Source organism: Mustela erminea, chromosome 5, assembly GCF_009829155.1.
Source record: "Mustela erminea isolate mMusErm1 chromosome 5, mMusErm1.Pri, whole genome shotgun sequence".
Lineage (NCBI taxonomy): Eukaryota > Metazoa > Chordata > Mammalia > Carnivora > Mustelidae > Mustela > Mustela erminea.
Window position 1 is genome coordinate 117,806,803 of NC_045618.1, and position 27,020 is coordinate 117,833,822.

Sequence of the window (27,020 nt, forward strand, 5' to 3'; positions counted from 1 at the left end):
CTTCAGCTCGGGTCATGATCCCAAGGTCCTGGGATCGAGTCCCACACAGGGCTCCCTGCTCAGTGGGAAGCTTGCTTCTCCCTCTCCCACTCCCCCTGCTTGTGTTCCTTCTCTCTCTGTCTCTCTCTCTCTCTGTCAAACATATAAATAAAATCTTTACATAAAAAAATAGAGGTAACCTGAATAGTTTGTATCTATTATAGAAATTAAATTTGTAGTTCAAAACCTTCCAGCAATAAAAACTCTAGGCCCAGATGTCTTGGGGGAAATTGTAACAAATATTTAAGAAAACACATGCCAACTCTACACAAACTCTTTTAGGATAGAAGAGGGAATATGTCCTAATTCATTTAGAAGGTTAGCAACACTCCACACCAAAATCAGAAAAAGACATTACAGAAAAAGAACACCACTAACCAATATCCCTCAAGATTACAGATGGGAAAATTCTCAAGAAATTACTAGCCAATTGAGAATAAGAGCTCATGAAAAGAATCAAGGTCAACTTGCATTTAGCCCAAGAATGCAAAGCTGGTTCAGCATCTGAAGAATCAATGGAATCCACCATACTGATAAATGTGAGTATACAGCAATACCTCACATTTTCATGGCAAAAACAAACACCATAAATAAAGTGAAAAGAAATGATAAACTGGCAGAAAGTATGCATGATGTGTATCACAGATTAGGGGGCAAAACCTCTCATTTATGTGGAGAAAATTTTAAAAAATTTTAGACTTCAAAAATCTTGTAGGAAAAAATGGACAAAAGATATTTGAAAAGATAGTTCACAGATAGAAATATCCAAAGGCAGCCTGTAAGCATGATGTTCAAGGTCACTCCCAGTTAGAGAAACACACCACACCACAGACTCAAAAGCAGGACAAGGCCCTTTGTCGTGGGGTGGTGGGAACACACAGGCACTTTCATATATTTGGGGACATTCCCTTAGGTCTTAATATATGATCACAAAATGAGGCCGAGTTAGGACACCAGTCAGAGCCTGCAACAGGTCCTGAAAACATTTTGTTCTGCTCTGGTTCGGCTATTAGGAACAGAGGTTCTGAGGTAACTTTCTCAGTAGCAAGGTAGAGTCATCTTCCTGTTGATTTTTAAAAATTGCCCTCCAACCAGCCAGCCTTTGTTGAATATCCGCTCCCTCTCAGGTGCCGGACAGTAAACAGAGGTCTCGCCTGTAGCTGTCACAAATGAAAGCATACCATAAATGTGGATCCTGTCTTGTCATGCTGTGACATCTGGGTGACCCTGTGCCTTTCAAACCTGTTTCTGCTCCATTAACCACATACTTCTCCTTTTTTTTTTTTTTTTTTTTAAAGATTTTATTCACTTATTTGGCAGAGAGAGAGATGGTGAGAGAGGGAATCCAAGTAGGGGTAGAGAGAAAGGGAGAAGCAGGCTTCCTGCCAAGCAGGGAGCCCGATAAGGGGCTCGATCCCAGGACCCCGGGATCATGACCTAAGCCGAAGGCAAACGCTTAACAACTGAGCCACCCAGATGCCCCTACCCACATACTTCTGATGCCAGAGGCCACCGAACACATCATTATTGTGACAGGTCTTCCAATCCTGCCTCTTTGCAGTGACTCCAGCTTTGCCAAAATGGAGGGTCATGCTAGAGGCCAGCTGGTCAGGGAAAGGTGAATGGAAGCTGTACTTCCCAGAGCCTTGCTTCTCGAACTCCCAAGTGCCAAGAATCAACCAGAGATCTCCTTAAGATGCAGATTCTAGGTCAAGGAGATCTTGGGAGAGCACTGAGATTCTGCATTTCTACCAAGTTCCTAGGTGATGCTAATGCTGCTGGTCCACAGCTTGGGTTTTGCCAAGCAAGGGGCCATGAGAGAGAGATTTGGGTGGGCTCCCCGGGGTTGGTGGCACACTCAGGCTCCATCTTCCGCTCCCACACCAACCTCTTCTCCACTTCTCCTGCTCTAGTCTGAACTCTAGGTGTCCCTCATGTAGAGGGAAATTAGAAGGGGAGGTGAACCATGAGAGACTATGGACTCTGAAAAACAACCTGAGGGTTTTGAAGGGGTGGGGGGGTGGGAGGTGGGGGAACCAGGTGGTGGGTATTATGGGGGGCACACATTGCATGGAACACTGGGTGTGGTGCAAAAACAATGAATTCTGTTATGCTGAAAAGAAATTAAAAAAAAAAATACTCTTACAGTAATACCCCGGGATCCTTGTTGGCCCTGAACTTAGGCATTTTCTAGTAAGGTCTCATGCAAGGTATTCTCACTGCCTGAAAATATGCTGCATTGTTTAATAACCCAGCCTCCTAATGAATGACAACATTTATTTTTATTGATCTATATATGGCTCTTAAAAATGCTGAACATTCAACTTGACCTGTGTTCATTTCTCACTCCGTCTTAAAAAAAGGTTCATATCTTATTCAAAGTGCTTATCATGTTTAGCATGGAGCAAAGGCTCTCTTTCTCTCACTCTCAAATAAATTAAAAAAAAAAGAATATCATCTTTTGCTGTATATGTTCATATTCCATTAACTTATACAGATTTCTGCAAAGATATATTCCTAAATGGTTGTATTTAAATTAAAACCATTAAAATTCAAATGTAATGACAAAGTTAAATGAATTCAACTAAGAACCGACCATTTAAAGGACATTTGTGACAAACCCTGAATGCATAAACACTCACTCAACTTAGGAAGATCAAGTTTTCTTATCTGCACTTGGCTTTTAAAAAACATTTTTAAGCTTTTCCTCTAAGATCAGGAATAAGGGAAGGATGTTCATTTTCACCACATCCACTCAACACAGTACTTCTAGCCAGAGCAATTAAACAAGAAATAAATGTTGTCCAAATTTGGAAGGTCCAAATTTGGAAGAAGTAAAATTACCTGTTTGCAGATGTTAGGATCTTAAATGTAGAAAGCCATAAATATTCCACAAAAAGAAAAGTGTTAAGATAAATAAATTCAACAAAGTAATAGTATATAAAATTAACATGCAAAAATCAGATTTGCTTCCATATATTTACAATGAATAATCAGATAAGAAAATGAGAAAAAAACTACATTTACAATAACATCAAAAAGAGTAAAATATTTAGAAATTAATTTAATGGGAGAGATGAAAGACTTGCAGGATGAAATCTACAAAAGGCTGCTGAAAGTAATTAAAGAAGACATATATAAATGGAATCACATCCCATGTTAATGGACTGGAAGACTTAACCCAAAGCAATTTACTAAATTTACCCAGTGTAATCCCTATCAAAATCCCAATGACATTTTTTGCAGAAATAGAAAGACTTATCCTAAAATCCGCATGAAATCTCAAGGGACCCTGAGTAGGCAAAACAGGTTTGAAAAAGAACGACAAAATTGGGAGGACTCACATTTCCTGATTTCAAAACCTACTATGCTACAAAACTAAGAGTTCTTTGCAAAGGTAAACAAAATTGACAAGCCTTTACCTAGACTGAGCAAAAGAGAGGACCCAATGAACAAAATTATAAATAAAAAGGAAGACATTATAACTGATACCACAAATATATAAAAGTTCGTTAAAAGGCTACTATGCACTTTAAACTATACACTAACAAACTGGACAACCTAGGAATCATGGAAAAATTCTTAGAAACATTCAACCCACTAAGACTGAATCAGAAAGAAATAGAAAATCTGAATAGACCAAGCACTAACAAGAAGATTGGATGAGTAATAAAAAGTCTCCTAGTGAAGAAAATCCCAGGACCAGATGGTTTCACAGGTGAATTTTACCAAACATACATTTATTTATTTATTTATCTATTTATAAGATTTTTTAAATTTTTAATTTTTTTATAAACATATATTTTTATCCCCAGGGGTACAGGTCTGTGAATCGCCAGGTTTACACACTTCACAGCACTCACTATAGCACATACCCTCCCCAATGTCCATAATCTCATCTCCCTCTCCCAAGCCCCCTCCCCCCACCAACCCTCAGTTTGTTTTGTGAGATTAAGAGTCACTTATGGTTTGTCTCCCTCCCAATCCCATCTTGTTTCATTTATTCTTTTCCTACCCCCCAAACTCCCCATGTTGCATCTCCACTTCCTCATATCAGGAAGATCATATGATAGTTGTCTTTCTCCGATTGACTTATTTCGCTAAGCATAATACCCTCCAGTTCCATCCATGTTGTCGCAAATGGCAAGATTTCATTTCTTTTGATGGCTGCATAGTATTCCATTGTGTATCTATACCACATCTTCTTTATCCATTCATCTGTTGGTGGACATCTAGGTTCTTTCCATAGTTTGGCTACTGTAGACATTGCTGCTATAAACATTCGGGTGCATGTGCCCCTTTGGATCACTACATTTGTATCTTTAGGGTAAATACCCAGTAGTGCAATTGCTGGGTCATAGGGTAGCTCTATTTTCAACTTTTTGAGGAACCTCCATGCTGTTTTCCAGAGTGGTTGCACCAGTTTGCATTCCAACCAACAGTATAGGAGGGTTCCCCTTTCTCCGCATCCTCGCCAGCATCTGTCATTTCCTGACTTGTTAATTTTAGCCATTCTGACTGGTGTGAGGTGGTATCTCATTGTGGTTTTGATTTGTATTTCCCTGATGCTGAGTGATGTGGAGCATTTTTTCATGTGTCTGTTGGCCATCTGGATGTCTTCTTTGCAGAAATGTCTGTTCATGTCCTCTGCCCATTTCTTGATTGGATTATTTGTTCTTTGGGTGTTGAGTTTGCTAAGTTCTTTATAGATTTTGGACACTAGCCCTTTATCTGATATGTCGTTTGCAAATATCTTCTTCCATTCTGTCAGTTGTCTTTTGGTTTTATTAACTATTTCCTTTGCTGTGCAAAAGCTTTTGATCTTGATGAAATCCCAATAGTTCACTTTTGCCCTTGCTTCCCTTGCCTTTGGCGATGTTCCTAGGAAGAAGTTGCTGCAGCTGAGGTCAAAGAGGTTGCTGCCTGTGTTCTCTTCAAGGATTTTGATGAATTCCTTTCTCAAATTGAGATTCTTCATCCATTTTGAGTCTATTTTCGGGTGTAGTGTAAGGAAATGGTCCAATTTCATTTTTCTCCATGTGGCTTTTCAATTTTCCCACCATTTATTGAAGAGGCTGTCTTTTTTCCATTGGACATTCTTTCCTGCTTTGTCGAAGATTAGTTGACCATAGAGTTGAGGGTCCATTTCTGGGCTCTCTATTCTGTACCATTGATCTATGTGTCTGTTTTTGTGCCCGTACCATACTGTCTTGATGATGACAGCTTTGTAATAGAGCTTGAAGTACGGAATTGTGATGCCACCAACTTTGGCTTTCCTTTTCAATATTCCTTTGGCTATTTGAGGTCTTTTCTGGTTCCATATAAATTTTAGGTATATTTGTTCCATTTCTTTGGAAAAAAAAGGGTGGGATTTTGATAAGGATTGCATTAAATGTGTAGATTGCTTTAGGTAGCATAGACATTTTCACAATATTTGTTCTTCCAATCCATGAGCATGGAACATTTTTCCATTTCTTTGTGTCTTCTTCAATTTCTTTCATGAGTACTTTATAGTTTTCTGAGTATAGATTATTTGCCTCTTTGGTTAGGTTTATTCCTAGATATCTTAGAGTTTTGGGTGCAATTATAAATGGGATGGACTCCTTAATTTCTCTTCTTCTGTCTTGTTGTTGGTGTAGAGAAATGTAACTGATTTCTGTGCATTGATTTTATATCCTGACACTTTACTGAATTTCTGTACAACTTCTAGCTTGGAGTGGAATCTTTTGGGTTTTCCACAAATAGTATTATACCATCTTCAAAGAGTGATAGTTTGACTTCTTCTTTGCCGATTTGCTTTAACTTCTTTTTGTTGTCTGATTGTTGAGCCTAGGACTTCTAGTACTATATTAAATAGCAGTGGTGATAATGGACATCCCTGCCATGTTCCTGACCTCAGCAGAAAAGCTTTCAGTTTTTCTCCATTGAGAATGATATTTGCAGTGGGTTTTTCATAGATGGCTTTGATAATATTGAGGTATGTGCCCTCTGTCCCTACACTTTGAAGAGTTTTGATGAGGAAGGGATGCTGTACTTTGTCAAATGCTTTTTCAGCATCTATTGAGAGTATCATATGGTTCTTGTTCTTTCTTTTATTAATGTACTGTATCACATTGATTGATTTGCAAATGTTGAACCAACCTTGCAGCCCTGGAATAAATTCCACTTGGTCGTGGTGAATAATCCTTTTAATGTACTGTTGGATCATATTGGCTAGTATTTTGGTGAGAATTTTCGCATCTGTGTTCATCAAAGATATTGGTCTGTAATTCTCTTTTTTGATGGCATTCTTGTCTGGTTTGGGGATTAAGGTGATGCTGGCCTCATAAAACAAGTTTGGAAGTTTTCCTTCCATTTCTATTTTTTTGGAACAGTTTCAGGAGAATAGGAATGAATTCTTTAAATGTTTGGTAGAATTCCCCTGGGAAGCCGTCTGGCCCTGTGCTTTCCTTTGTTTGGAGATTTTTTTTTTTTAAAGATTTTATTTATTTATTTGACAGAGAGAGATCACAAGTAGGCAGAGAGGCAGGCAGAGAGAGAGAGAGGAGGAAACAGGCTCCCTGCTGAGCAGAGAGCCCGATGCGGGACTCGATCCCAGGACCCTGAGATCATGACCTGAGCCGAAGGCAGCCGCTTAACCTACTGAGCCACCCAGGCGCCCTGTTTGGAGATTTTTGATGACTGTTTCAATCTCCTTACTGGTTATGGGTCTGTTCAGGTTTTCTATTTCTTCCTGGTTCAGTTGTGGTAGTTTATATGTCTATAGGAATGCATCCATTCTTCCAGATTGTCAAATTTGTTGGTGTAAAGTTGCTAATAGTATGTTCTTATAATTGTTTGTATTTCTTTGGTGTTAGTTGTGATCTCTCCTCTTTCATTCATGATTTTATTTATTTGGGTCCTTTCTCTTTTCTTTTTGATAAGTCTGGCCAGGGGCTTATCAATCTTATTAATTCTTTCAAAGAACAAGCTCCTAGTTTCATTGATTTGTTCTATTGTTTTTTGTTTGTTTGTTTGTTGGTTTCTATTTCATTGATTTCTGCTCTGATCTTTATTATTTCACTTCTCCTGCTCGGTTTAGGCTTTCTTTGTTGTTCTTTCTCCAGCTCCTTTAGGTGGAGAGTTAGGTTGTGTATTTGAGACCTTTCTTGTTTCTTGAGAAAGGCTTGTACCGCTATATATTTTCCTCTCAGAACTGCCTTTGCTGTGTCCCACAGATTTTGAACCGTTGTGTTTTCATTATCATTTGTTTCCATGAATTTTTTCAATTCTTCTTTAATTTCCTGGTTGACCCATTCATTCTTTAGAAGGATGCTGTTTAGTCTCCATGTATTTTACCAAACATTTAAATAAGAATTATCACCAATCCTTCTCAAACCCTCCCCAAAAAACAGAAGAGGAGATCCAGTTCAAGATAGTGACAGTTATAAACAAATAAATCAAATAAATCAAATAAATCATTTCAAATACATTATCATACAAATTAGGTGATATAAGAAAACAGATCACTATCTAGTGGAATATACTAGACAATGGGAGTGATTAAAATATCAGGGGCACCTGGATGGCCCAGTTGTTAGTCATCCGACTCTTGGCTCTGGCTCAGGTAGTGATCTTAGGATGTGAGATCAAGCCCTGTGTTCGGCTCCGCACCTAGCATGGAGTCAGCTTGGGACTCTTACTCTTTGTGTATCTCCCTACTACATGCTCACTCTCTCACTCTCCCTCTCTCTCAAATAAATAAATAAATCTAAAAAAAACAAAAACAAAAAACACCTTAATAGGGGTGCCTGGGTGGCTCAGTCATTAAGCATCTGCCTTTGGCTCAGGTCATGATCCCAGGGTCTTGAGATCAAGCCCCGCATAGTGCTCCCTTCTTGGAGAGCTTGCTTCTCCCTCTCCCTCTGCCAGCTGCTCTTCATGCTGTGCTCTCTCAGTTAAATAAATAAAACCTTAAAAATAAAAATGATTCAGTAATCAGCCATGTAACACATTCCATTAGCAGAAAAAAAAAATGGCGATGTAAGAAAATCCTGAACTCCTCTCTTCCCATGGACACACTGAATCTACATGAAAGAAGTTCCTATGGGGGGGAGAAAACCCCCACAAACCTCTTAAAACTAGTGGAGGGACTTTGCATATTGAAGTGAGAAGTAAATCACATAGAAGCGGTAGGAAAGGCTGAGACACAATCTCGCTATATACCCTAGCTTGCAGTACAGTGACCCACACTCGAGAGGGAATTCAAAACCCTGAGAATTCCCCCTAAAGGCTGAAGGGTTCAATACTCCACATGTGGCACCTCAGTGTTTACGACCTGAACTTGAGAGACTAGCACCCACAACATCTAGTTGTGAATACTGATGGAGCTTAAGTGCATAAGCGCCGTGGAGCTGTAGCAAACTGAGAAGATACTCTTCAGTGGCTTACAAGGACGTGCACCTGCCCCAGAGCACAGCACAGAAGCAGCTGCTTTAAAAGCACCCCTACTTTATGTGAAGCAGGCTTGTTTGGTAATTTAAAAGCACTGGACTGAGGGGCAGGGGCCTGCTAGGATACCCTCCAGAAATGGGCTGATGTATGCCATATTTGTGTTCCACCTCTGCCTTGCTAGCACAGGCACGTGCCACGTTTTCCCTTTTTCTTTTGTCTCTTTCTGCCCTGCCCCCACCAACCCCGGTGCCATCTTGACACTTACCCTGCCTTGTTCCAGCTGGCAGGCACCATGTGCACACTCCTCCTCCACGGCACTCTGGAATGCCAGGCACTCCTCCTCCTTCCTACGTGCATCAGGTGCTCTGGCTTTACATGCCGTCATCTGTTTTTGGCAGATCCACCCAGGAAGGCCCCTTGACTGTATGCTTCTGGAGGCAGGTGTTGGGGTGTCCCATGGAACTGTTAACAATAGGAGAGACAGGTGTTGGTGGCCTACCACTCCTAGGGCATGGCACAAACAACATACTGAAAACAGCCCTAGTAGTTCTGTGGAAGAGGCCTATCTGCTTGTCCCGCCCCTCAGGGGCAGATCTAAGTCTGGCACACATTTAGGAATCTACTGAGGGGCTCTCAGGGAACGTAGGTTGAAGGAGGCTGTCTTTGGACTGTCCTTCTGCCTCACTATAGCTTGCCATTATCTCCCAGAAAGGAGCTTACACATGGCCCTGGAGCCCCAATTTTCACAACTACCTCCCAGGGAACACTTCCAGATTGCTCACCTCTGGTGGCCAGTAAGGCTTGCAGTTGTGACCCCACAGGACTGTTACAGGCATATTCACATAGATTAAAAACCACTGACTTCAGTGTCTGGTTGCCAGTCAGTCTGAATCTAACAAGTCTTGGCAAACCTCAAATACTAGGAGCTATTAAAAATGAAATAGGCTGCTTCCCAAAGGTTAAGAGGCAACCAAGAGCTAGGCAGCGGTGAACAATAAATTTTATTTCCTACAAGAAGCCACTCCTCAAGACTGGGAAAGATGGTAGTTGCATCTAATGTTAGAAGCCAACACAGAGAACCAAACAAAACGAGAAACAGGGTAGTAAGTTTAAAATAAACAAAATTAAAACCTCAGGAAAAAAAACCTTAATAAAATAGAAATAATGAATTTATCTGATGAAGAGTTCAAAGTAATGGTTGCAAAGATGCTCACTGAACACAGGAGAAGAATGGAAGACAACAGGAAGAACTTCAACAAAGAGACAAAAAATATAGGAAAAGTACCAAACAGAAGTGACAGACCTGAAGGCCATATTGTAGAAAGCTCCTGACTAACAGTGTTCATCTTTTGATTTCTTGACTTTGCAGTGGTATGAAAATGGTATGTACTTGGTAGAAACCATAATTCTAATTCTGAATTTTGATCTTTTCCCAGGCTAGTGTATACAGTACAATACTCTTTTGTGATGCTAGGTAGTGGCAGCAAGCCAGAGCTCCCAATCAGCCACACAATCACAAAGGTAAACAATTACAACCATTACTTACAACCATTCTGTATGCATAGAACCATTATATTTTTCACTTCCAGTATGATAATCAATAAATTATAGGAGATATTCAACACTTTATTATAAAATATGCTGTTAACTGATCGATCATGTTGCCCAACTGCAGGCTAATGTAAGTGTTCTGAGCACATTTAAGGTAGGCTAGGCTAAGCTATGATGTTTGGTAAGTTAGGTGTATTAAATTCATTTTCAACTTATGATGTATTCAACTTGCAAAGGGTTTATCCAGATGTAACCATCTGCAGGACGGTTCAACAGCAGAATATATAAAGGTTAAGAAATTTAAAGACTGGGCAGAGGAACTCACTGAATCAGAGAAGCTAAAAGAAAAAAAATAAATAAAAATGAAGACAGCCCAAGACTTATGGGACAACATAAAGAGGACCAACGTTTGCACTATAGGTACCCCAGAAGAAGAAGGGGCAGAAAACTTATTTTAAAAAATAATTGCTGAAAATGTCCCTAACTTCAGAAAGGAAACAGACATTCAGATCCAGGAAGCCAAAAAAGTTCCAAATAAGACAAACCCAAAGAGACCCACAAGACACATTATAATTGAAACATCAAAAGTTAAAGACAAAGAATACTGAAAGCACAAAGAGGAAAAAAAAAAAAAAACTTGTTACATGGAGAAGAACCCCAATGAGACCATATGCAGATTTTTCAGCAGACACTTTGCAGGCCAGAGGGAGTGACATGAGATATTCAAATTTCTAAAAGACACGTGGCTGGGGACCGAGCTTACCCACAGCAGGCAAAGAGAGCCTCTGCAAACAAGTGAACTGAAGGGACAAGAGGCCAGGACTCAAGAGCAGAACATAGACAGCACACATAGGAGACACTCCCTGAAGTGCCAGGTTCTGGAGACAGGGGACACTGCACTGCAGGGCACCACAGGACCTCTTCTTCATAAGACCATTACCTTTAAGAGCAAGAGACGCAGCTGACTCTCTTAACACAGAGAGACAGACAACAGAGAGTTAGACAAAATGAGGAGACAAAGGAATATGTCCCAAATTAAAGAAGAGGACCAAACCACAGCAAGGGACCTAAGTGAAACTGAAGTAAGTAATAATCATGAAGATACTCACTGTACTTGAAAAAAAAGTGGAGGACATGTGGGGTGCCTGGGTGGCTCAGTTGGTTAAGCATGTGACTCCTGACTTTGGTTCAGGTCATGATCTCAGGGGTGTGAGACTGAGCCCCATGTCAGGTTCCTCACTCAGTGGGGAGTCTGCTTGAGATTCTCTTCCTCCCTTTCCTTTGCCCCTCCCTCTCCCAAGCTCACACTCTTAATAAATCTACCCCTAGAAAAGGGTGGAGAACATCAGTGAGACCCTTAAAAAAGAGATTAAAAAAACAAATCAGAGATGAAGAACATAAAACATGGAATTAAAAATACACTGGATGGAATATATAGCAGGCTACATGAAGCAAAGGAATAAATTAATGACCTAGAAGACAGAGTTATAAAGAGTGACCAAGATAAGCAAATGAGAGAAAAAATTATTCAAATTAAGAATAGTCTAAGGGGATTCAGTGATAATAATAATATCGTAATCTAGCATAGTAACAGCATAATAACATTCACATTATATGGGCCACAGTAAAAGAAGAAAGGGGGCAGAAAATTTATTGAAAGAAATAATAGCTGATGGGGTGTCTCAGTGGCATGGTCAGTTAAGCATGTGACTCTCAGTTTTGGCTCAGGTCATGATCTCGGGGTCATGAGACTGAGCCCCACGTCAGGTTCCACATTCAGCATGGAGTCTGTTTAAGACTCTTTCCCTCTCTCCCCACCCCTCCCACTTTCTAAAATAAATAAATAAGGAAAACTTTATTTATTTATTTTTTAAAAAAGATTTTTTAAAAATTTTATTTATTTGACAGAGAGACATCACAAGTAGGCAGAGAGGCAGGCAGAGAGAGAGAAAGGAGGAAGCAGGCTCCCTGCCAAGCAGAGAGCCCGATGCGGGACTCGATCCCAGGACCTTGAGATCATGACCTGAGCCGAAGGCAGTGGCTCAACCCACTGAGCCACCCAGGCGCCCAATAAGGAAAACTTTAAAAAAAAATAGAAAAATAATAGCTGAAAACATCCTGAATCTGAGGAGGTAAAGAGATATTCGGTCTAGGAAACACAGAGATTTACCCCCCACCCCCACCGCCAAAATCAACCTAAAGAGGTCCACACCAAGACATATTCTGATCAAAATGGCAAAAAGTGATGTTAAAGAAAAAAAAATTTAAATCAATGAAAGAAGATAGTTACATGCAAGGGAAACCCCATGCAGCTATCAGCAGATTTATAAGTGGAAACTTTGCAAGCCAGAAAAGAATGACATGATATATTCAAGGTGCTGAAAGGAAAAACACCTACAGCCAATATAATCTATCCAGCAAGGCTATCATTCAAAATAGGAGCAAATTTCTCAAACAAAAACTAAAGGAGGGGCACCTGTGTGGCTCAGTGGGTTAAGCTTCTGCCTTCGGCTCAGGTCATGATCTCAGTGTCCTGGGATTGAGCCCTGCATCAGTGGGGATTGAGCTCTCTGCTCAGTGGGAAGCCTGGTTCCCTTTCTCTCTCTGCCTGCCTCTCTGCCTTCTTGTGATCTCTCTCTGTCAAATAAATAAATAAAATCTTAAAAAAAAAAAAAAACAGCAGCAAACTAAAGGAGTTCATGACCATCACACTAGCCCTGCAAGAAATGTTAAAGGGAAGGCTTTGAATGGAAAAACCACAAATGAGAGTATTAAAAGTATGAAACACAAAATCAGTAAAAATAAGTATTTCTGAAAAAAGTCAGTCAAGGATTCACAAAATAAAATGATGTAAAGTATGACACTTAACATGAGGGGGGTGGGAAGAGGAGTAAAGAATGGGCTTGAATTTAAGTGACCATGAACTTAATATAGATTGCTATATGCATAATATATTATATATGAACCTAACGGTATATAAATGAATCAAAAAACACTGATAGGCAAAGAATAAAGAGAAAGGAATCCACGTATATCACTAAAGAAAGCCAACAACCATGAAAGCAAGAAAGAGAATAAAATATCAGAGAACTATAAAAACCACCACTAAACAAGTAACAAAATAACAAATATATATATATCAATAATTCCATTGAATGTAAATGGAGTAAATGCTTCAATCAAAAGACAAATGGTGACAGAGTGGATAACAACAATAACCCATCTGCAACAGACTCATTTAAGACCTAAAGACACCTGCAAATTGAAAGTAAGGGGATGGAGAACATATATCATACAAATGGATGTCAAAAGAAAAGCCAGAGTAGCAATACTTACTCTGGACAAAATAGACTTTAAAACAGTCTATAAAAAGAAACAAAAAGGATACTATATAATAATAAAGGGGACAATCCAATAATATTTAACAACTGTAAATATTTATGCACCCCATATGGGAGCACCCAAATACATAGAACAGTGGATAACAAACCTAAATGAATTAATCAATAGGAATACAATAATAGTAAGGAATTTTAACATCTCCTTTATGTCAATGGGACAGATCATCCAAACAGAAAATCAATAAGGAAACAGTGGCTTTAAGTGAAACACTGGGCCAGATGGATTTAACAAACAAAATCCCAAACCAGCAGAAAGAAAGAATAAAGATTAGAGCAGAAATAAATGATATAGGGAAAACAAACAAACAAAAAGGAACAGATCAATGAAACCAGAAGTGGCCCTCTGAAAAGACCAACATTTTTAAACCACTAGCCAGACTCATAAGAGAGCAAGCAAGAGAGAATGACCCAAAGAAACAACTCACAGATGAAACAGGAAGAAATAGCACCACCACAGAAATAAAAATTGTAAGACAACATTATTAAAAATTACATGCTAACAAATTGGACAATCTAGAAGAAATGGATAAATTCCTAGAAATACATAACCTACCAAAACCAAAGCAGGAAGAAATAGATAATTTGAGCAGACCAATTACGAGCCATGAAACCGGATCTGTTAAAAAAAAAAAAAAAAAAAAAAAAAAACTTCCAACAAACAAAAGTCCAGGACCAGACAGTTTGGTGAATGCTACCAAACATTTAAAAAAGAGTTAATATCTATTCCTCTCAAACTATCCCAAAAAATAAAAAGGAAAGGAAAACTTCCATAGTCATTCTGGGGCCAGTATCTCCCTATTACCAAAACCAGATAAATGTATCACAAGAAAAAAGAACTACAGGCCATTATCTCTGATGAACATACAGCAAAAATCCTCAATGAAATACTAACAAACCAAATCCAACAATACATTTAAAAAAATCATTCACCATGATCATTTGGGTTTTATCCAGGATATAAGGGTGGTCCAATTTTTGCAAGTCAATCAGCAGGATACATTATATCAGTAAGATAAAAACCCTATGAGCATTTCAACAGATGTAGAAAAAGCATTTGACAAAGTACAATATCTATTTGTGATAAAAATTCTCAACAAAGGAAGTCTAGAGGGAACATACCTCAACAGAATAAAGGCCTTATATGAAAAACTCACAGTGTATATCATACTCAATGGGAAAAAAACTAAGCTTTTCCCCTAAGAACAGGAATAAGAAAAGGGTGTCTATTCTCACTACCTTTATTCAACACAGTATTGGAATAAGAAAAAGAGATAAAAGGCATCCAAATTGGTAAGGAAAAAGTAAAACTTTCACTACTTGCAGATGACATGCTATTACATATCAAAAACCCTAAAGACTCCACCAAAAACCTAGTAGAACTGATCAATGAATTTAGTACAGTTGCAGGATACAAAATTAACATACAGAAATCTGTTGCACTCCTGTACACTAATAATGAAGCAGCAGAAAGTGAAACTAAGAAAACAATCCCATTTACAACTGCAGCAAAAACAATAAAACATCTAAGAAACAACTTAACCAAAGAGATGAAAGACCTGTACTCTAAAAACTATAAAACACTAATGAAAGAAATTAAAGACAACACAAAATAAAGACATTTCATGCTCACAGATTGGTAAAAGCAAATATTGTTGAAATGTCTATACCACTCAAAGAAACCTGCAGATTTAATGCAATCCTTATCAAAGTACAAACAGCATTTTTTTTTTTTTTTTTTTTTTGCAGAAGGAGAACAAACAATCCTAAAATTTGTATGGAACCACACAACACCCCAAATAGCCAAAGCAATCTTGAACAACAAACAAACAAACTGGAGGTATTACAATTCCAGACTTCAAGTTATCTTATAAAGCCTGGGTAATCAAAATACTGTGAACTGGCATAGAAACAGACACATAGATCAATGCAACAGAATAGAAAATCCAGAAATAAACCCACAATTATACGGTCAATTAATCTCTAACAAAGGAAGAAGGAACACAGAATGAGAAAAAGACACTCTCTTTAAAAAATGATGTTGGGAAACCTGGACAGCTACATGCAAAATAATGAAACTGGACCACTCTCTTACACCATACGTAAAAATAAACTCAAAGTGAATTTAAGATCTAAATATGAGACCTTAAACCATAAAAATCCTAGAAGACAGCAAAGGCAGCAACCTTTCTGACATAGGCCATAACAACATTTTCCTAGATATGTCTCCAGAGGCAAGGGAAGTGAAAACAAAAATAAACTATTAAGACTACATCTAAATAAAAAGCTTCCGCAAAGGGAAGGAAACAAGAAAACTAAAAGGCAACCCACTGAATGGGAGAAGAGATTTGCAAAGGACATATCTGACTAAGGACCAGTATCCAAATAAAGAATTTATACAACTCAACACCCCCCCAAAACAAAATAATCCAATTTAAACATGGGCAGAAGACATGAACAGACGTTTCTCCAAAGAAGACACACAGATGCGTCAAGAGATGTATAAAAAAGTGCTTGCCATCACTCAGTGTCAGGGAAAGGCAACTCTAAACTGCAATGAGATACCACCTCAGGCTGTGAGAATGGCTAAAATAAAAACCACAAGGAGAAACAAGTTCTGGCACGGATATGGAGAGAAAGGACCCCTGGTGCACCGTGGGTGGGAATGTAACCAGAGGCAGCCACTCTGGAAGACAGTATGGAGGGTCCTCAAAAAGAAATAAAATGGCCCGGAGATCCAGCAATTACACTACTGGGTATTTACCTAAAAAGTACAAAAATACTTAATCAAAGGGATGTACGCACCCCTATGTTTATCGCAGCATTATTTACAAGAGCTAAATTATGGAAATAGGTCAAGTGTCCATCAACTGATGAATGGAGGAAGAAGATGTGGTATGTATATGTATGACGGAATATTATTCAGTCGTAAAAAAGGAAGGAGGTCTTGCCATTTGCAACAATGCTGGCGAAGCAGTGTTAAGCAAAACAAATAAAGACAAATAATTGTATGATTTCACTGATACGTGGAATTTAAGAAACAAATGAACAAAGGGGGAAAAAAAGACAAACCAAAGAACAGACTCCTACCTAAGGAGAACGAACTGGTGGTGTGCAGCAGGGAGCTGGGTGGGAGGATGGGAGAAAAGGGTGAAGGGGGTGAGAAGAACACTCACCGTGATGGGCACCAAGTCATGGAAAAAATCACTGAATCGCTGTGTTGTACACCCGAAACTAATGGGACACTGTATGTTAATTAACTATCCAGGATTACAATTTTAAAAAGTTTTTAAAAAGTGCTAAAAGTCACAAACCCAAAACACACAGCTTGGAAAGATTATCACCCAGAATGGACGAGAGAGCGTTTTCCAGACATGCAGGATTTCATCGCTGCTACACCAGCCCTAGAAGACACATTGAAGGGACTTCCTCAGGCTGACTGGTAACGAGAAAACGCCTGACAGAAGAAACTTCACTGCGGAGGTAAATACACAGTAAAGGCAGTAGAGGAGTCGCATAAAGCCAGTGTGAAGGTTAAAAGACAAAAGTAGCAAAAATAACTATACGGTAATTAGTAAAGGGATACACGACTTTAAAAGATGTGAAATGGGACATCAAAAATATGAAACATGAGGGGCGCCTGGGTGGCTCAGTGGGTTAAGCCGCTGCCTTCGGCTCAGGTCATGATCTCTGGGTCCTGGGATCGAGTCCCGCATCGGGCTCTCTGCTCAGCGGGGAGCCTGCTTCCTCCTCCCTCTCTCTCTCTCTGCCTGCCTCTCCATCTACCTGTGATTTCTCTCTGTCAAATAAATAAATAAAATCTTTATAAAAAAAAAAAAATATGAAACATGAGGGGGCGGCAGAAATTCAGAGCTTTAGAATGCCTTCAAACTTAAGTTGTTATCAACTTAAACTGTTATAAACTGTTTTAAGTAATCCTCATGGTAACCACAAGCAAAAACCTACAGCAGATACACAAAAGATAACGGGAAAGGGATCTAAGCACATCACTGAAGAAGTTTCTCGAAACCACAACAGAGAGAAAGGGAAAAGGAAAGTAAAAGATGAACTACAAAATACAAACAAATGGAAAGATAATCATGCATAGAATTGGGAGAATATTGTTAAAATACCCATATGATCCCCACAAACTATAGATTCAATGCCGTTCCTATTACAATTCCAATAGCGTTTTAATCCTAGGGGCCCCTGGGTGGCTCAGTTGATTAAGCGCCTGCTTTCTGCTTGGGTCATGATCCCGGAGTCCCAGGATCAAGTCTCGGATCAGGCTCCCTGCTCAGAGGGGAGTCTGCTTCTCCCTCTTCCCCTCACCTCACTTGTGTGTGAGTGCACCCTCTCAAATAAATAAATTCTTTAAAAAAATCATTGACAACTCCTAATAAATTAATGGATCCCCAAATGAAGCAAAGATCATAGACGTTGTGTGCCTCCTGGTAGAAATACAGACCAACTCCCATGAAATACACTTGCCAAAAAAAAAAAAAATCAAATCTAGGGGTGTGTGAGAGACTCCGTCAGTCAAGTGTCTGCCCTTGGCTCAGGTCATGATCTTGGGGTCCTGGGATGGAGCCCCACACCGTGCTCCCTGCTCAGCAGGGGAGTCGCTTCTCCATCTGCCCCTCCCCCAGCTCATGTTTTGTCTCCCCTCTTTCTCTCTCTCTTTCCATCAAATAAATAAAATCTTCAACACAAAACAAAACAAAATAAAGAACAATCCTAAAATTTGTATAGAACCACCAAGGACCAGGAGTAGCCAACTAATCTTGAAAATCAACAACAGAGAGGGAAGCATCATGCTCGGATTTCAAACTACATGACAAAGCCATAGTAATCAACACAGTATGGTAGCAGCAGAAAAAACAGACACATAGACTGAAGGAATTGAAAAGAGAGCCCCAAAATGAACCCACACATATAGTGTCAATTAATTCACAACCAAGGAGCCAGTAATACACAATGGGGAAAGGATAGCCTTCTCAGTAAGTGGTGCCGGGAAAACAAAACAGCCACATGTAGAAGTATGAAACTAATGAGTATCTTACACCACACACAAAAATTAGCTCAAAAGGAATTAAAGACTTGAACATAACACCTGAAACCATAAAGCTCCTGAAAGAAAACACAGGCTGTAACATAACATTGGTCATGGTGCTACTTTTTAAATCTGACACCAAAAGCAAAGGCAACACCCCTGGGGATAAAAATATATGTTTATAAAAAATAAAAAATTAAAAAAAAAACAACTATTATTAAAAACTAAATTATATAAACTTACAAAAAAAAAGCAAAGGCAACAAAAGCAAAAATAAACAAATGGAAATACATCAAACTGAAATGCTTCTGCACAGTACAAGAAATAATCCACAACATGGAAAAGGCAACCTAATAAATGGGAGAAAAATATTTGCAAATTATGTATCTGACAAAAGGTTAATATCCCAAATATAAAAGGAACTCATATAATCATACTAAACAAGGAAAAAAGAAAAGAGAAATGGGAAGAATATCTGAATAGACATTTTTCCAAAGAGGGGTGCCTGGTGACTCTGTTCAGTTAAGCATCTCCCTTCGACTCAGGTCATAATCCCAGGGTCCTGGGATCAAGTCGTGCATCAGGCTCCCTGCTCCGTGGGGAGCCTGCTTTCCCCCCTTCCCCTGCTACTCCCCCTGCTTGTGCTCTCTCTAATAAATAAAATCTTAAAAAAAAAAAAAAAAGACATTTTCCTGAAGAGACCTACATAAAGCTGAGACATGAAAGGTGCCGGCAAACCACTAGGGAAAAGCAAATAAAACCACAATGAGACATCATCTCACACATGTTAGAATGGTTATTATCAAAAAGACAAGTAATAAGTGTTGGTGAGAATGTGGAGAAAAGGGAATCTTTGTGCACTGTTGATGGAAATCTAAATTAATGCAGCCCCTACAGAAAACAGTATGGCTCTTCCTCAAAAAATTAAAAATAGGGGTGCTTGGGTGGCTCGGTGTGTTAAGCCTCTGCCTTCCACTCAGGTCATGATCTCAGGGTTCTGGGATGAGTCCCGCCCGCATCGGGCTCTCTGTTCGGCGGGGAGCCTGCTTCCTCCTCTCTCTCTGCCTGCCTCTCTGTGATCTCTCTCTGTCAAATAAATAAAAAATCTTAAAAAAAAAATAGAGTTAACATTACAATCCAACAACTCCACTTCTGGATACTTATCTGAAGAAAACAAAAACATTAACTCAAAAAGATATATGCATTCCCATACCATGTTCAGGGCATTATTTGCAAGAGCTAAGATATGGAAACAACTTAAGTATCCATTGACCAATGAGTGGAGAAAGAAAATGTGGTACATACATACAATGGCATTATTTAGCCATAAAATAGAATGAAATGTTGCAATTTGCAATGACATAGATGGACCTGGAGAACATTGTGCTAAGTTAAGTCAAAGAAAAACAAATACCTTTGATATAGTTTGTATGTGGAATCTTAAACCCACAGAGAACAGTTTGGTTGTTGGCAGTGGCGAGGGGGCAGGGGAGAGGGGCTAGCAGAAATAGGTGAGTCAAAATAAGTTGACTCACAGTTGTAAAATAAGTCAAGGGTATATAATGTACAGGTTGGTGACTACAGATAATAAGACTGTATTGTCTATTGGAAGTTGCCAACAGAGTAAATCTTAAAAGTTCTTATGACAAGAAAAGTAATTTATAACCATGTACAGTGACATGTTGACTAGGATTATTGCGGTCATCACTTTGTTACACATACAAATAATAATTATGATGTATACCTGAAACTAACATAATGTTATTAATTATGTCACCAAAATGACCCAAAATAAAAGACATGGAAGAGGAGGAAACATTCCTGAACTCATTTTATGAGATCAACATTACCTTGATATCAAAGCCAAAAAATTCTTAGTAAAATACTAGCAAATTGAATTAAGCAGCACAGTAAAAAGGTCATTCACCATGATCAAATGGAATGTATCCCTGGGATGCCAGGGTGATTCAATATGCACAAATCAATGTGATGTACCTTATAGAATGAAAAGGAAAAAATCATATGATCATTTCAATAGACACAGAAAGCTTTAGCATTTGACAAAATTTGGCATCCATTCATGATAAAACCTCTTCACCAATTAGGCCCAGGAGGAACATATCTCAACATAATGAAGGCTACATATGACAAGCCCACAGCCAACAGCATACTCAAGGGTAAAAGGCTGAAAGCCTTTGCTCTAAGATCAGAAAAAAAGACAAGGGTGCCCACTCTCACTACTCCTCTTCAACCTAGTACTGGAAGTCCTAGCCAGAGCAATTGGGCAAGAAAAATAAGTACAAGGGATCTGAAATGCAAAGAAAGAAGTGAAATTTTCTCTATTTGCAGATGACATCATGATTTTATATATGAAAAATCCTAACGACTCCACCAAAGAACTTAGATCTAATCAACAAATTCAGTCAAGTTGCAGGATACAACATTAACATACAAAAATCTGTAGCATTTCTATACATGAACTATTTGAAAAAGAAAAAAAATCCATTTATAGTAGGATCAAAAACAATAAAGTATTCAGGAACAATTTAGCCAAGAAGGTGAACCATCTGTATACCTAAAACTGTAAACATGATGAAAAAAGAGTAAGATACAAATAAATGTAAAGGTATCCTGTGTTCATAGATTGGAAGAATTAATATTGTTAAAAGTGTCCTTAGTACCCAAAGACACCTATAGATTTAATGCAATCCCTATTAAGTTCCAATAGCATTTTTTAAAAAGTAAAAAAAAATAAATAAATAGAATTTATATGGAACCACAAAAGACCCTGAATAGCTAAAGCAATCATGAGAAAGAAGAACAAAGCAGGAGGCATCACAATCACTTCCTGATTTTAATCTGTATTATAAAGCTATAGTAATCAAAATACTATATTGGCATAAAAAACATCATATAGACCAAAGGAACAGAACTGAGACCCCAGAAATAAACCCATGCATATATGATCAGCTAATATTTGACAAGGGAGCCAAGAATACTCAACGGAGAAAAGACAGTCTCTTCAATAAATGGTGCCAAGAAAATTGGGTATTTGTAGGTAATAAATTGAAACTAGACCCCTGTCTTACACTACTCACAAAAATTAACTGAAAATGGATATAAACAAATATAAGACTGGAAACCATGAATATCCTAAAAGAAAATATAGGAAAAAAAGATCCTTGACATAGGTTTGGACAATGATTTTTTTAGATAGGACACCTAAAACACAAGTGACAAAATCAGAGATAAACAAGAGGGACTACATCAAACTTAAAGTTTCTGCACAGTGAAAAAAATTATCAACAAAATGAAAAGACAACCTACAGAAAGGGAAAATATATTTGCAAACCATATATCTGCCAAGGGATTCACCCTCAAAATATAATAATGAACCCATATAACTCAAAAGCAGAAGAACAATCTAATTAAAAAATGGGCATAGGACATGAATAGACATTTTTCCAAGAAGATGTAAGAATGGGGGCACTTGGGTGGCTCAGTCCATTAAGAGTCTGCCTTAGGCTCAGGTCATGATCTCAGGATCATAGGATCCAAGCTCTGAGGCTGGATCCCTGCTCAGCAGGGGTCTGCTTCTCCCTCTGCCCCTCCCTTCTCCACCCCTCACCCCACCTCGTGTGTGCCCTCTTTCTATTCCAATAAATAAATAAAATCTTAAACAAAAAGAAGACATAAGAATGGCCAATCGGTATGCGAATGGCTTCTCAATATTGCTAATCATTAGGGAAAGGCAAATCAAAACCGCAATGACATGTTACCTCACAACCTGTCAGGAATGACAAAAAAGACAAGAGATGACAAATGCTGGCCAGGGTGTGGAGAAAAGGGAATACGTGTGCACTGTTGGTGGGAATGTAAATTGATACAGCCATAGCAGAAAACAGTATGGAGATTCCCCAAGAAATTAAAAATAGAACTACCGTATGATAGATAAAATAGAAACTACCAGCAACTCCACTTCTGGGTATTTATCCAAAAAACCCAAAAACACTAACTCAAAAAGATACCTGCATGCCCATGTTCATAGCAACATAACTTACAATAGCCTAGCCATGGAAGCAACCTATGTGTCCCTCCACTGATGGATGAATGGATAATTTGTGGTACACATAACAGTGGAACACAGTTTGCCCACCAAAAAGACTGAAATGTCGTCATTCGCAGCAACATGGATGGATCCTCAGGGGATCATGCTAAGTGAACTAAGTCAGAGAAAGACAAATACCATGTAATTTTACTTTTACACGGAATCAAAAACAAAACACAAACAAAAAAACTCCACACAAACTTATAGAAATTTGGTTCCCAGAAGCAGGGGCTGCAGGGGAGGGGAGATTGGATGAGGTGGTCAAAAGGTACAAACTTCCAGTTATAAGATAAATAAGTACTAGGTAATGTAATGTACAACATGGTGATTCTAGTTAATGCTGTATATGAAATGACAGGTGTTAACTACTTATGGTAATCATTTCACAGCATATAAGTTAAATCATTGCAGCCTTTAACATTGCTGTAGTTTAATTTTCCTTCAAACTGTAAAAAAAAAAAATGTTCAAAGTCTACTATAAAGTGAAGGTAATCAAAACACTGCGGTATTAGCATAAAGACATTCATCTAGACCAGTGGAATGGAGAGTCCAGAGATAAACCTTTCCATAGAAGGTCAAATGATTTTTGACATAATGACAAAATGGTGCCGTGACCATTCATGGGGAAAGGATGGTCTTTCCCAAAAATGATGCGGGGAAAACTGCATGGGAAAACACATGCAGAAAGGTGAAACTGAACCCTTAACTAAGGCCACATACAAACTAATTCAAAATGAATTAAGTACCGAAAACAATAAAACTTAGAAGAAAACGTAAGACAAAACTTCATGATTTTGGATTTGGTGATGAGTTCTTGAATATGATGCCATAGGCAATGAAAGAAAAAAACAGACAAGATGAACTTCGTGAAAATTTTAAAAAATATGTATGTCAAGGGACATTATCTAGAGAGTAAAAAGGCATCCCACGGAACAATAGAAGATATCCGCAAATCACTTATCTGATAAGGGATTCATGTTCAGAATATATAGAGGACACCTCAAATGTAACCACCACCAAAGACATTCAAAATCAGACCTTTCTCCAAACGGGAGATACATACAAATGGCCAGTAAGTACAGGAAAAGATGGTCAATGTCACGAATCTTCGTGGAAGTCCAAATCAAAACTACATTGAGATACCATTCACGCCCATTGGGATGGTTACTATCAAAACACCAGGAAACTAATATTGCAGAGGGTGTGAAGAAATCAGAGCCCATCAGAGTGGTACTGCCACTGTGGAAAATAGGAAAGAGGTTCCCCCGAAACTAAAAATAGCATCACCATAGGATCCAGCAATCCCACTTCCGGGTATAAACTCCAAAGAACTGAAAGCGAGGTCTCAAAGTGGTAGTTGCACACTTGTGTTTACAGCAGCATTCTTCATAACAGCTAAAGCACAAAAGCAATACAAGTGTTTATTGATCAGTAAACGGGTAAACAAAATGTGATAGACACATACAATGGGAAAATATTCAACTCTAAAAAGGAGGGAAATTCTGCATATATTGGCATACCATTGATGAATGTGGACATTATGTTCAGGGAAATAAGCCAGTCACAAAAAGACAAATAGTGTCTGATTCCAATTGCAGGAGGTACTTTGAACAGTCAAATCCTAAAGACAGAAAGTAGCATGGAGGTTGCCAGGGGCTGGGGGACGGGGGTGGGGAGGAAGAACTGAGTGATGGTTTAATAGGTATAGAGTTTCAGATGTGCAAAAGGAAGAGTGATGGCGGTAAACCGCGGTGGCTGCCTAACAATTCGAATGTATTTAATTTTACTAAAGTTGTACATCCAATGGTTAAGATGGCTTTAGGTTAGTTCTATTTTGACAAAAATATAAAAAATATTTTTAAATCATGAAAGTAATTTACACTTGTTATAATAAAAAATCAAATGCAGAGACACGTTAACAAATAGCTATTCCTCCCCAGCCCCCAAGTTGTACAAATAATTTCAGCTCCTATCAGGTAACCTAGACACGCCATTAGCTTACAGTGCTGAGCCAGCATTTTCCAGAAAGGGAAGGAAAATTCCTTTTCAGAATGAAGAACATAATTAAAATAGTTCTGTACAGGAAGCAATGTATAAAGTGGAGATATTACTTTTATGCAGAAATGAGCAAGAAAAAGATTTTTAAATGGTGAGGTCTCAGAGTGAATGCCAAGGGGGATTCGTTCACGGTTGGAAGGACTCTGCTTGGTGGTTAGCAGGTGGTTCGTGTGTATGTTTCCTGAAGCTCATCCCCCAACCCAAAGGTGGCTTGGGGAAAACAATTCTTATTAAAATAGTGATAGGACCCAGCAAAATATCAGAAAGATAGTCATTAATATATTTATAAATTGTTTTACATGTACCACATTGACTCCCACAAATTATAAAGTCATATAGGGGAAAATAGCCTCATTCCAATTTTAGGGATTGAGAGACTTCTAGGAAGTACTTTGTCTAGGTGGTCCAGCCCTTCAAAGCTCTTCAACCCTGTAAGCTGGGCAACTTCTAGTTTACCTGACCTCCCACGGAACAAGGATGCTGAGCAAGTTCTCTCTGGGTGATGCAAGGCTGAATCAAAGAATGACAGATACATTAATGATCATGAACCATCACAGCAGCTAAGTGACCCCCAAATCAGAAATTCCTGACCTGGCCGTGGCCCAGGGATGGCCAATATCCCCAGGGACACATTCTCTCACCACCATGTCTCAACACAACGATCAGAAAGCGTTCATTGGTCCAATGTGCATCTCAGTGTGAAATAATATGCTTATCAAATAACTTTAGTCTCTCCAAAAGAGCTGGGGTCAATGTGAAAAACACTCTGCTATCACAGGCATTCCCTACTTTACAGGGCAAGGACCTTCTAAGCAAAGATGGATGTGGGTACCGCTTACACCTGTTTTCCAAGTGATTTTACAATCACGGCAATCAGCGAATTATTGCATTTCTGGTGTGTAAGAAAACCACTATAGTAGAAATTTTAGTTCCTCCGCACTGTCCCCCTTCTTTCCCCAGTAACCTTGACTTCCACATTTCTCTTTAGGGTCTCCTGATCTCCCCTCTTGGCTCCTGGAGGGCCACAATGTCACTTCCTCACTAGGTGACCAGCGACGGAATTCGGCTGCAATACCACACCTCACCGGCAGATGCCGCAGCCTCAACACTTGACGGCCAACTTTCAAATTACTAACAATACAACCGGCAGCCATTTAGTGCCTACTGTATGCCTTTTTTTTTTTTTTTTTTTAAGTAGCCTCCGCGCCTAGCGTGGATTTCAACGGGTGGCTTGAACTCATGACCTTGACATCAAGACTTGAGCTGAGATCGAGAGTTAGATGCCCAACCGACTGAGCCACCCAGACCCCTTGCCTACTGTATACTTGAAGAGCATTACACTAGGCACTGCCGGTCAACCCCGCACCAGCTGGCTCATCTGGACAACTCATGAGGTCTAGATTACTTAAATCGCATGAAGTGCTTTGAACAATGAACTGAACTGTAGTGTGAAATTATTACCAGCCTGAGGTGAGGTGGCAGAGACGGACGGGAACTTAGGTCCACCGCAGCTGTCTCAGCAAGTTGGTCTGGGCACAGGGCTTGCTTTCCTTCCAGTTCCTTCCACTGTCCTTTCTTCTCTCACCCTCCACTAAGCTGCTGCTACGTCTCCAACTTGGAATCCGGGATTTGGCTCCTCTACTGCAAAGTGACGGTAGTTTGGGGGGTCGGGGTCACAGGTGGGCCGACCCCGGGGCTGTTCTGCCACATCACCGGCTTCCTGCAGGAACTTCTAGAAGGCAGGTGGCGCGGTGGGACGCAAGAGGACGCGCGCTCTTACGATCTAAACTGAACGCTATGTTTCGTCCTTTGACCCCCGGGCTCGCGTCCCACCTGCCAGCGAGGACGACACCTCCACGTGAAGAGCGCGGGCTCCGCTCTTCTGCCACCGGCCGGGGAGGGTCCTCTGGCGGCACCTGGGGGGCTGGAGCTCCGCGCGGCCGAGGGGCTGCACCTGCCCGGGGCCTGCAGTCTCGGGATCGAGCTCTGCCGCGTCCTAGCGTGCGGTGGGCCGGAGACGACTCCGGCTGGCGGCTGTGCGCGAGCCTCCCGCGCGCCCTCCGGGGAGGCTCCCGCCCGCACTTGGCGTCCCGGCCCGCCGCAAGCGCGCGCGCGCCGCGAGGCGCCACGTGCTGGGGCCCAGAGCGCTGAGGCTTCGCTCAGCGTGGGCGCGTGGCTGCGGCCCCACGTGCAGGTTGCCGGGGACGCCGCACGGAGACCCCTCCCTCCCATACACTTGCGGGCCGCGCCCCCTCCCCGCGCCCAGCGCAGCCGCGCCCGCGTCCCGGCTCCGGTCCCCGGCACCGCGAGGCGGCGCACCCGCTGCCTAGGGCCGCCGAGGGGCGGGGCTGCCGCCCGCATTGTTCCTCCCCGAGTGGCG

General features: G+C 40.0%; 1 protein-coding gene across 2 annotated transcripts; it reads right to left on the bottom strand.

Moving 5' to 3' along the window:
- Positions 1-5,513: 5,513 nt before the first annotated feature.
- On the bottom strand, positions 5,514-27,001 carry LOC116591619 (basic salivary proline-rich protein 2-like). Of its 2 annotated transcripts, none has more exons than XM_032344658.1 (3): positions 26,474-27,001; positions 8,732-8,934; positions 5,514-5,524 (listed from the first exon to the last, which is right to left on the bottom strand). In XM_032344658.1, exons 1-2 carry the CDS (start codon positions 26,999-27,001, stop codon positions 8,854-8,856), a joined length of 609 nt encoding a protein of 202 aa, XP_032200549.1. In that variant the 3' UTR covers positions 5,514-5,524; positions 8,732-8,853. The 2 variants fall into 2 exon arrangements, 1 of the variants encoding a protein (XP_032200549.1); XR_004286071.1 differs by lacking the exon at positions 5,514-5,524 and adding an exon at positions 26,102-26,281 and having other exon boundaries at positions 8,849-8,934; positions 26,474-26,566.
- Between the last annotated feature and the right edge of the window lie 19 nt (positions 27,002-27,020).

What these genes read in the sequence shown, in the direction of transcription:
- LOC116591619 (XM_032344658.1), bottom strand. Translation starts at nt 27,001, where the DNA reads ATGCGGGCGGCAGCCCCGCCCCTCGGCGGCCCTAGGCAGCGGGTGCGC. An exon ending in GGTGTCGTCCTCGCTGGCAG is followed by an intron (nt 8,935 to 26,473) that starts GTGGGACGCGAG and finishes TATTGTTAACAG; the next exon opens with TTCCATGGGACACCCCAACA.